At 40.0% G+C, this 12,433-nt stretch overlaps 1 protein-coding gene across 5 annotated transcripts in view; it reads right to left on the bottom strand.

Moving 5' to 3' along the window:
- LOC135324697 (multiple C2 and transmembrane domain-containing protein 1) overlaps positions 1-12,433 on the bottom strand; it is a 286,852-nt gene that overhangs the window by 160,064 nt on the left and 114,355 nt on the right. For all 5 annotated transcript variants that reach the window (XM_064501475.1, XM_064501478.1, XM_064501477.1 and 2 more), the window contains exon 3: positions 1,253-1,395. In XM_064501475.1, coding sequence (XP_064357545.1) covers positions 1,253-1,395 — 143 coding nt within the window. The remainder of the gene's footprint in view (positions 1-1,252; positions 1,396-12,433) is intronic.

Raw genomic sequence — 12,433 nt, 5'->3', positions numbered from 1 at the left:
CTTCTCTCTTTTTCAGTCCTGGAAACATGTTAATTCCTTCTGAGTTGCTGAGAGTAATACGAGCAGGAAAGTGCCAACAAAAAAACTATAATTAATTTTAACAGTTTCTGATAGTGATGCGCATTATCTGGGCAGAATACATGAAATTACTGGAGGAGACTGCCAATACAGAGACATACTCAGACTTTTTCAGTGGCGTTGATCTAATGATTCTGTAATTCCATAAGTATATTACAGTTACAATTTTTGTCATCTATTTCAGATTCAGATTAATAATAACATGAAGCATTGTATCATTTCAGACCAATTAAAAGGAACATATAGGCATGATCTAAGTTTCTAATAATTCTCAGAGAATTACTGATCTATGTATGTTCTAATTAGAAGCCTAAGACTACAGGTTTTTTCCTATAAAAAAATTCAATTCTGCAAAAGTTATCTACTTTGTTTTATAAAATTATGGATCACTTTTGGAAAGGCATCACCATAAGACATTTGGGTTAGGAAGTGCTTTTCCATTCCAAGCCTGTAAAACAATGACCTGGATCTTTTTTGAGTACAGGAACTTCTACATTTCATTCCAATATAGACAACTGAGAAATATTAGGGCACTACTACAAATTACTCTGCATACTGTTGGCCTCTCTTTGATTTAAAATAAAGAAACTTGATTTTTTTTTTTGAAGAAATGATGCCTCTCATGGTAAAGCTGTCCTCACTTGCAATATACTCAGACTAGCCAAAACGTAAAAGGAAAAAAAACAAAAAACAAAAACACCCCATGCACTAAAAAGCAAACATAAGCAAGCATATTGTGTTCAGAGTATAGATCATAAAATTTGTAAATAAAACAAGAAGAATTGGGTCTTGACTAATTTTCAGATTACTTGCAGCAAAGATTGGCTTTTAATGGGATAGATTATGCTTCATGTCAGAATTATCAGAATCATGTAATATTTCCATAAACAAAATGGATACCATCAACACAAAACAGTTTTGTGTTTTGTCCTAAGAACACACTAAAAATATAAAATTATGGCCTGAAACAAAGAAAAATTCCCGTACTTACATTATTTCTTTAGAAATTCCTACATCATCAATATACAGATGTACTTTAAATATTTTTCACCTCAAAATTCTTTAGTAATGTACTATTACACAACTTTTTTCAGTGTACAGAAATTAAAAAATATGAAATCCTTCAGTAACTATTCTGCTGTAATTTCACAGACAAACTAAGTAAGCGCCTCACCTTTATATATAAAGGTTCTCTGGGATGATCTATAAGAATGCAAGCTTTTTCTTCCCACACAGGATTGAGGTTCTTGTGTATTGTCTTACTTCTAAATACCTCTTTTCCTCCAATTTTGAACTTGACGTATGGATCACTGGTTCCTGTTAAAGACAGATATATGGATACAGTTAATTATACAGAAAAGAGAATAAATTATTAAACAGAACTGAATACAATCTTTCCTGATATTCAAATTAAAAATCAACAGAGGAGAGAATTAAAATTTGTTTTTACTGTCACATTTCATTTTACACAGTGTGATTACTCAGGTAACAGTGCGTTAACATCACAGAATGCGTGCTTACGTTATTCTTTGTCGTTTGGAATCCAAAGTCTGTTCATCGTGGATGAAATACTGGCTATACCAATGCAGTTTTTAGTCAATGAAATGTTGTCTTTAACAGCATTAGGATTTTTTCTTAATGTAATCACAAAAAATAGATTACCAGATCAAAACAATTTCCATAATACCTAGTTACATTACGTCTTTGAAAAGAGTCAGGAAAATACTAAGAACGGTTCCACTGACATCACTACCATAACTCCCATCGACTTCACTGTGCCCAGGGCTCCCACCTCAACGATGAAAGACTTCTTATAACGCTCTCGATGAGTGAATTCACTCCACAAAGTTCACAAACACCTGCTGCAGCAACCATAACTGCAGGAGAGGGCAGGAGGTAAGTACCCTGATACAACTAAGTAACAAGTTACTGCGACTAGAAAAATAATCCCATTAAGAAACAGAAATGTTAAAATGGACATGAATAGAGAATGGATAGGAACATCTGGGTGTAGACACATCAAAAGGAACAACCGGCAGAAGCAGGACTGTAAGAAGGGCACGTGTTGAGGGCACACAGATCAGCAGTTCACCCAGGCACACACCTACACATGCTTCTCGAGACATCCAGATTGGGAGATACAGCCAGCAAGTGAAAACCTGATGACGCCCACAGAGGGGCAACACAATAGAGAGAGAAATCACTGCCAGCTCTTAGAAGGTACAAAATGGCATGTCCAAAACCAGCACACAGTCACCATGTGGTGACCAGCACACAGTCACTGGCATGTCACCAGTTTGGATATCCAAACCAGCATGTGGCTCAAACTAGTAAGAGGCCCTGAGGATGTGAAGGGGTCTTGCTGGCCAGCATCCCTTTCCCAGGTCCTCAGAAGGAGTCCTTGACAAACACATCTTGGCGTTCACGAGCATGTGGGTGGGAGAGCGTGAACAAAAGTGACTGAAATCAGCTCTGCTAACCCGTGGGAAGAGGGGTGGCTGACCACAGGGAAAAGGCAGGGGCAGAGGAGGGAAAGTGCCTGCTGGATGCACTCCCAGCAGTCAGGCAGGCTCTGGGAAACCAGTCCCCAGCCTCCACTTTGATAAACACTTGTGCTGGAACACACCAGCACCGCTGCTGACAGTAGCGATCGTGTGCTCCTCCTCCGCAAACACGCCGCACTTCTACCCTTTCGCTGTCCTTCCCCTGCGACAGAACAGCATTTGGGGAACTGGCTGGTAAAATGGATTAGGGAACTGTTCCAGCTGAGAAATGCAGTTATTTTGCAGATGGATGGGTTCCTGCTTCAAGTTTGTCATACAGCTACAAGGAACAACAGTTGTGCCAGCTACTGTCCTTACTAAGCTGCTGCCTCAACAGAGGCTGAAGGAAGACAACTGGTCTTTTCCTGTGTATTTTTGAACACAAAAAAATGTAGTTGTGCCTTTAAAAAGTTGAACAGAAAATTCAAACTAGTGCCTTCCCTAAAACGCCAGTTGATAAGATTTCCCTTTTATGCAAGTGAAATTCATTTCATTGAAAGTACTGGCAGGAATTCATACTTTCAGTCCTGTCAGCTAACTCTCGACGATAGTTGTATTTGAGTCTAATTGATCCAAGCCTCTTTTAAAATAAACACAATTCATCTAACGTGAATAAAATTATGTCTTCATGAGTAACAGATAACTTATGAGACAGAAATGTTGATTTTTAACGGATCCCCCGAGCTCCTCCTACGGAGTTTTGTAAGAGGTTTGTGCCTAGGCCCGTCCCAAGCCGCAGTGGCTGCTACCCCAGGCTTCTGCACAGCAAGCCTGGCATGACCCCACCTCTTTGCACTATTTTATGCAGCCACAAGATGGCACTACTCTTTATCTTAAAGTATATATCCTATCCAAATCTGTAGCTGTGGAAATCTGGGCTCTCACATTTGACAGGGTTATGGCCATTCTCCTTTATACTTACGGGGACATGGTTTCAGCGGCGCTCATGTGTTTGGTCCAGCAACAGAAAAGAGTTGATTAACTTGATCCTTAGTTCTTCTGAGAGCCGCAGATTAACTTGCCTTTCAGCAATACTTTCAATTCTGCAAACTTCGCAAATTTTAAAACCCTTTTCAAAGTTTGAGATCTATGTAAAATACTGTTGTGAAATATATAATATACATAATGAATATTTTAAGATCAAGATGTTAAAAAGTTTAATACCAATTAACGCTTAAGTGTCAAATTTAGTAGCAGAGCTGGTCAAATGTCAGGTCCACTTGAAATACACTGCCTATATAGTGGCTTGGATCTCCATGCCGTAAGTGCTGGACACGCAACCACTGAGAACCTTGATTTAAAACAGCTATACTTTAAAGCTAAGAACTCATTAGATCCATTAAGTTAGAAACAATATGCTCTTCACAGGCCTCTCACCATGAGAAACAGAAAGAGGAGAAGGGAGGAAAAAACAAACAAACCCCACAGCTATGCAATCCTTCACTAATACTCAGCGGACTCGATACCAACCTTAGACATGGTCTTTTTAAGCATTAAGCTCAGCAGCCAACTCAACTTTCTTTTCCCACACCCATGACTTCCCACAGCCCAGGCAAAGAAGAATGCACAAAGAAACAAAAGGCTTTTCTGGAGCAGGTCTAGAACATTATGTCCGAGCAGCAAGGAGGCAGAAGGGAGAGCAGCACAGGGATCAAAACTCCATCCCATAAAGAGGTTTCTACTGAACAGCATCAAGCCACCGCCAGCACAGCTCTGGGTCACAGGGTCCAGCGATCTAATGATATAGATGCGTGCGTGTGTATATGTATATACACACACACGCTTGTATCTTTTAAGTTTTAAAAAATGTGAACAGTTCAATCTATATATGCAATATTTTTGCTCTTTTAAAGGAAAAAGAATCAGTTTACTCATGATCATAACTTTAAAAGCAACTACGAGTTCATTACACAAAAACAGAAAAATTCAAACACCCTTCAGAATGAGCCTTAAATAACCTGCCATGGATTCCTGTTACTAAAGTCTCAGACTTTATCGGTTTCCTTTCTACCAAATGATTCAAATGATATCAATGGATTCACATGATTCTGGTATACTAAGGCCTAACTGTTCAAAGGTTTGTCTTAACTGTAGAAGTTAAGAATATAGTGACAATGCTGCCTTCACTCACAAGTTTAAAATCGTCCTTTGGAAAAAAAGCCATCTGTGAGATGCAGCTACTTTGCTGAAGGATCACCACTGCCACTGAAAAGGCAATAAGGATTCTTTGCACACGGTGGCAGCCTCTCTTTTGCTACGAAACATCAACGTAACACGCACCTAAAGATGCTGCCAGCAGAAACTAGCCATCAGTACTAGCACACGTTGTTATTTGATCCTGTAAAACAAAACACCCCTCCAGTCCTGCAAATCCAACTCCCTAACACATACGGATGTGCCAAAAGACCACTCAGGGTGTTTCCTCTCTCTGCACACAGGCATCATCTAAACTGCACTTCGCTTTGCAAGTTTAGGGCACAGATTAGGTCTCTTGAGCAGACACAAAAGATGTCAGAAATATTTTACTGGAAATATATCCAAGATGTTTGTTAAAATTAATACTAAATTCCCTTCCAGAAGCAGAGAACCATGGTAGTGTAATTAGAGTGGAAACACAACAAAGGCAGATTTGGTCAGGATAACTATCTGAAAAAAGCTGAGAAAAAGAACCTAAGTGCTCTGTAAGCTTTAGACATTCACCTCATCATGTTTCTGAGGCTTCACATCAGGCCTCAGCTTTATTAGGCTACATGTTGAGCCAACTTTTTTTTCTTCGTAATGGAATCATATTTAATATAATGTGATAACCTGCTAAACGAAGAAAATTCAATACAGTACCAATGAACACAGGGATAAATGCAACCACAAGATCAAGTCATGAACATGAAACCATTCCCCCAAAACTGGTGCCAATGAGAGAGGAAGGATAAGGCGAAAATCCCCATATTCCCCTACAATATTTTTGTACTTGATGTGAGAGAAACTCAAACTCCCATCACGTCTGAAAATCCTCTGCTGAAGAGCTACCTGTAACGTATGCAATGGGAACTAAACATCCAAATCCTAAAGGCAAGTATTTTAAAATCTTACACTGAAGAGAAATTACAGGTAAGAAGTGTTCATGCTAGTATATAAAAAAAGCAACAGTATAACTAAATGTAGGTGAACGACAATTAAAAAACAGCAGGTTTTTAGCCCTCGCTTTATATTGTACTTCACATAAAAAAATTTTTTCCTTTACATTTTAGAAAAATAATGAGTTAGGAAGTACATTTATTACACAAGCTAATTATTTCACTAAATGCTTAACTACTTAACACTAAAAAATTTACTAACCATGACTAAATGCACTGATTTTTCCAAACACTGCTATCCATTGACTTATTCAGTTATTCAGAATAACTTCTGAAATAGAATATAAAGCCATATGTAAGCCTTCTCCCAAAAAATAAGAGTGATTTTACCCACAAAAGCTCTTACATAGTTAAGATGTTCAGCACTGTCCAACTAAAACTCCACTTTTAACTTTAGGGAGGGTTTCAGGGGCAGGGGTTAAGTTATTGTCACAGACCTGCATTATTAAGCTTTTAATTTTCTGTCTGGGAACACCTGGTTTTCAGATGAATGAGGAAAAGCTCTCACCAAGGAAAGCAGAACAGGTCTGAGGAACAGACCCTCTTCTCTGCTCCCTAAGGCTTTAGTCATAGGGGAGGAAAGCAAACCAGCCCATCGAGGTCCTGCTTGTAGGTAGTTATCACGGCTGCAAAGCGGGTCCAATGGACACAAGAAGATCTGCACCTACCTGCAGCAAGCCAAACAATCTCAACCTAGGGAATTTCACTTAATTTAATTTATTGCCAATTAACATAAACTTTTAATTACTGTTTCAGCTATTGAGAAAAAAAATTAGATGATGACTAAGCAAACATTTAGGTAAACACCTTCCCTCCCGCTTTCCCAGGATCAGTTTCAGACACCTCCTCTCCCCCCTTCCTCCCCCTCCCCTGGTCGAGCGCTGGTTCTGGCATGGGCCACTGGGGGCATCACCGCCCCACCACAAGTCCCCCCCACGGCTGCGCCCCTCAGGGGTGCCCCCACCTTGGCACAGAGCACCCCCTTCCAGGAGCGCATCTCCAGCCATGTCCCAACAACATCCCCTTCACTCATCTCCTTCAAAAACAGGCCTCTCCACACACCGCCTTCACGTGCCCTCCCAGACCTCCCCTTGTGCCTCCCGCGTCTCCCCACATCTTGGCCTCCTCATGCACCTCCTGCCCCTAAGGGCTGCCTCCCTATCTTAAACGCATCTAAGTAGCGGTCCCACCTGCTCCCCTGCCGATGCCAGTTTGGGGGGGGGGGGGGGGGAGGGGAAATGATGGGCCCAGGACATCTCCTGGCCTCTGCTGACACTGGGCACCCCTGCGGCCCCACTACCCAAACCCTGCCAGCTCTGCATCCCCCCCTTTTTTTAAACCTACACAAGCATTAAAGCTAAGCAGCAATGTTCAAAAGGCTGCATCCCTGTCCAGGTGCTAAGGCGCCCACCAGCCTCCTCCGGACGCACCACAGGCACGCCCAGGAAACGCCCCGCACTATGAATTACAAGCGCGGTCCCTGCTGCCAAGGGCTCCATTCCAGCTCGCTCATACGCAAGGCGACACAGCTAAGCGCGCCCTGAAGCAGTCAGCTGATGCTAACCTGCTACCTCAGCCCTCCACATCACATACCAGTGTGCAAGAGAGGAAGGCTGAAGCTCCCCACAAATGGTCACGCCCAACTACCCCCCAGGGGATGGCACCTCCACAGTACCCAATGAAAAATATTTTCTGTACTTGCATGGAAACCTACCCACTCAATCCTAGGCCCGTGCGTCACAGACACCTTCCAGGAGCCTGAGGACACCATGCCTCCCACCACACACGCACTATCACCAATGCATTAGTTAACTCACCAAGTTTGTAGTTGCATGATGCTACACTGCTCATATTTGCAATATGCAAACAAAGTTCTGCCCCGAAGCTGGAAGCCAAGGTCAAAAAAAGCTCCGCTGAACCATAAAGAGCATCCAAGCAGGGATTAAGACTCTCTTTAGCATCCAGATGATGCTCATTTGTCTTTCCCCAAACACCCCCATTCTGCTTAGGCTCCTGCTTAACCAGGAATTAATGACAAGGTCGTAGGGGCAGGGCAACACCAACATCCATGGGTGCTGACCCAAGGTGGCACGTTCACAGGGTAGATACCTACTCAACTGAAGTCTGGAAAGGAGTATAGCATTTGGTTCGACTGCATTAAACCTCTGAGCATGCCACCTTTCCATCCACGGTCATTAGTGTGTGCCCCAAAACACAGACATGCATGAAGTTAACAACTACCCACGTCTTTGCTTTTTTTTTTTTTTTTTTTTTTTTATGCTGAGACTGTCATTTCACCTTCTTTAAGATGATAGACATAAAAGCTTCCTGAAGCTTTAGGTAACGCACTTCAACTTGGTTCAGGTTAGTGGTTTAAAAAGATACAAGCTCTAAAAAACATTAACTGGAAGTCACCATAGCTAAATAGGGCTTGCTGCTGCACAGCACATATGAGCAATATTACAGGAATAAGCACAAGGTAAAAAAGCAGTAACTAGGCAAAAAACATGGGGGAATGGATTTCTTCATGACTGCAAGTAAGCTAGCAACATAATCATTTCTAGAAGCAAAAATAAGGCCAAAGCATGTTATTAAACAATTCATTCCTGCTGAGAACTATAATTAAACCTCTGTCATGCCCTTCTGTTATCCTCCCGTTTTACTTTCAATCTTGGAAATGCTTCATCTGATCTACAAATATTAACAAAAGGAAGCAAACAGCTAAGGGTGTAACACTAGAGTCTGTATTGTGAAAGTGTCCTACGTACACTGGGATGGTTGACCCCGTAACTATTCTTCACAGCCAACTCTATTCCTCCTTCAGACAGTCTCATACCCTTTAAAGGAACAGAGGCATTTCTCACAAAGCAACTCCCGAACTTCCTGAGATTTTTGCTCAGCATAGTGCCATGAGCCAACAGTAAACAGCTGGCTTTAATTCACCAGGTCCAGATGACTCAGCTACCACTGCCTATAGGTGGCACCTTCCAGGAAAGGAAGAAGGGCAGAAACCCATCAGCTGCCTACCATCTCTGCACATACATCTCTGAGCTTATGTTCATCCTTAATACACAAGGTTTTGCCTAGTCCTTAACCTCAACCACCTTCACACACAGGACTTTATTAGATTTTTACCTGTAGTTATCTGATCACCAAATAAATAAATCTATCATAGAAAAGCTAATCAGGACATTCCATACATCTTTTTTCTAGGCTACAAATGTTCACTGTTGATTTCATGCTAACTGTATAGGACCACAGAGATGTGCAATAACTTTGAAGCCATATTACCTGTAAAGCTTAACTGTTAATAAAAATCACTTGGTCTAGTTTCATCCCATGCAGAACTCTTTCACTAACATCCAGCTCTTTCCCCTTCTTTCTGACTCCAGACACACTCATTCCCTGAAGTGTCTTAGCCTCCTGTTATCATCTCTATTACACTCCAAGGCAGAAAAAGGCTGGGGGAGAGCTCTTGATTGAGTACCTTAAGTAAAACATCTATCAGTTCATAACACTATACATACTTTATATTTCCAAATTCTAATACAAGAGCCTCACAGCTAAAAGGAAACACAGCAGAATACATCTGCTCAGGAGTACTGATATTCCAAACTTTTATTGTTAAAGCTAAGGAAAAGAGTTACCACAAATTATTTGATATTAATTTAACAAACAAATAGTAGTCTCTTATTAACTGCAGTCTAAGACTATCTTGTACAAAAGCTGCCAAGCCTATTTTCTAATAGGTCTTCAGCAACCTCCCGCATCCATAAACAAAAAGCAACAGCCTTCCCATACATAATCCTACTTCCTGTCCTTCCTAACAAAGAATTATCCACTCAAATCACCTACAAAGGATACGAACTGTTTCAAATGATGCAAAGCACTTCTGGACCACCTAATACTCTAAAAATGAAGATGCCAATTACAAATTCACAGTCTCCACCACATGGACGTTACAGAATGCAGAGTTCCTTTACTCCAAAGTCAACAGGGAATATGAAAGTTTAATTATTTGGTGCCAATTAAAAAAAAATTGGTTATAGCAATCACATCTGTTTAGTTTTTCAAAGACTCACTTCTGCTCTGAAAAAATGTAGCTTAACTATCATGTTTCAATGTAGCCCACAATATGTGGCTTTGTTTAATAAACACTCATTTAAACAAATACTAATTATATTTGTGAAATAGAAACAAAAAAATAAGGCATAGTATTTGACTGCCGCGGTTTACACACTGGTGCTTATAAATGCCTATTTAGCACATAAAATTCAGCTTTGAAACAATAAAAGCCACTATATGAAAAAACAAATCACTGTTCATTATAAAAAATATTCAGATCAATTAGTACATCAGAGCCTTCTGTGCGAGCCACAAAATTCATTCCTTTTCACTGCCTCTCATGTCTTATTAGTACTGAACATACACAAGTTCCACCAGAAGGTAACAGTTATATCACTAGCAAAAAAGCAAGTTTCTGATAAACATATTGTCATATGTTTACTGGCAATGAAACCAAAATTCAGTCTGCCCCATTTCAGAGAACTGTTCCATAGATGCCTGGTCTTCTGAACTCAAATGTCTGTTGTGTCGACTACTTCACATGCTCCTATTCTCACCTGCCTTCACTAAGAAGTTCCTGTTGACTATCCAACATTCCCAATTCTAGTTAGTTACGCCCTCAACCCCCCCCCCCCCCCCCAGAATACCGTGGTTTCTTATTTTGGGGGTGTCATTGTAGTAAGAGATTACCCCAGGAAGAGAAGCAAATGATTTTTATTTCTTTTTCCAAATGTGGCAAAAGCTTTAACTGTAAGTAGATTAAATGCTTTGGATGGAACAACTAGTATCAGTCTTGCATCTCATCTTTAAGTAGCTATTCCAAAAAAAAAAGATTAATTCAAATTACCTAGCAATGTGAATGCAAAGTAGATTATCTGAATCAAACTAAACCTCTGTGTAGACACCTGATACAGAATTAATATCCTTAATTAACACCCACCATAAAGGTCACGGTGATCTGAACCAGATGGCTGATACAAAGAGAAGTAATGCCATTTCAGTAATTCACTTAAAAATGAATTTAGATTAATTTTCCTGAGTGTTCCGATATTAAAACAACTTTTCTTTTTAGCTTTAACTTTTTATGAGGCTTGAATTAAATAGTCTGTGCCTTTTTTTCAAATAGACTACTCCCGCTGTCTGCTGCCTCTGCACTCTCCAGTCTACAGTGAATCTGCAGGTCTCTTGTCCAAACCAAAGCAAGTCCACAGCAGCATCACTAGTTACTAAAAGCAACCTTGTGTTAGGAGCAGATATTGACATCCAAACCTCAGTGTGTTATCTAAGCTCACTTCATAGTATGAGAAAAGAAACATGCTGTCCTAAAGTAGAGCATTAAAACAGCTCAGATGGTGCCTAGGATGAGTAGCTCAGACACAGACTTCTGTATTCAAACATATAAAGTTAGAAGGGTGAATCCCACTTCAAGAAACAGAAAATCACAGGGGAAAGAACAGTACTCTTGTTAGGAAGTGCATCATAATTAAAATTATTTTTAGTGTTATCTCTATTACAGTAATGTCACAAATCAAGATGAAGGCCTGAACCTGCTAGATACCATTTGGCAAAACAAAAACATAGATAGTTGCTCTCTCCCAGAGGTTCATAATTTGTCTAGAAAAAAAAGACAAGACAGTCCTGCTTCAAAAACTTGGGTGAAATTTCCTGAAAATATCTGTAAAGAAAGCTCATTGCTCTCCTTCACAGCCTTAAAACTTTCCATTGCTGCGATGGCTTCAAAGTCTCATCAACAAATCGCTTGATAATATGCCAAGATCCTTAGCATCTCACTAACCCTGTCCCTTCCTGTCTATTTCCATCCACCTCTTGTCTCTTGATTTGCTATTTAGATTTTGAAAACATTGGGAAATTACCATCTTTCTTCCTGTATTTATGTGCACTGCCACTCCTAGGCACTGTAGCAATGAAAATGAAATAATATCACAAGAAATGAAAAAGAGGTCTCAGATTTAAAAAAGAGATAATGGCTTTTCTGATTAACCCTGTTAATAAAACAAGTTAGTGACATGTTTTTCATGTTAATAAACATGAAAATAGGTGGAAGATTTATTAAATATAGACCACAATTGTGCATTGTCTTCCTTTATTGGTACCTTCATTGTGATTGATTCTTTTCTTTAGTAGTGAAGTGGGTGCAGGAAATACTGGAGAAAAGTAACTATGTTTAGAAAAACAAATTTATTCTAAATGGCAAAAGCCAGGACCATCTTGCATCATTTCAGCTTTAGACTGGATCAAATAATTCTGTCAGTGATCCTCAATATTTATCTCCTTTCAAATCAAACCACTCTTTAGCCATGTGTTAGATGACCTATTTTTTTCATATCTAACAGTTGCAAAGGTTCAAAATAGTGTTCAGGTGAGACATCCTAGATTTGCCTAACCCCTGTGGTGCAGAAGACTTAAGATTTGAACCGACCCAACTTTAGGGAGTGAAAGTCACATAAAACTGCCCAAAACTGGAAACTCCCACTAGGACAAAAAAATGAAAAGTTATCACGAGTTGTCATGCAAACTGTTGTATTTAGACTTCACATATAATTTATTGACTGTATACAGAAAAGCTGTAACATTACCGTCTACAAATGAAGA

This window comes from Dromaius novaehollandiae, chromosome Z (genome assembly GCF_036370855.1).
Source record: "Dromaius novaehollandiae isolate bDroNov1 chromosome Z, bDroNov1.hap1, whole genome shotgun sequence".
Classification (NCBI taxonomy): domain Eukaryota; kingdom Metazoa; phylum Chordata; class Aves; order Casuariiformes; family Dromaiidae; genus Dromaius; species Dromaius novaehollandiae.
The sequence above is the reverse complement of the archived record's forward strand: the minus strand, read 5'-3'. Positions and strand labels throughout refer to the sequence as shown.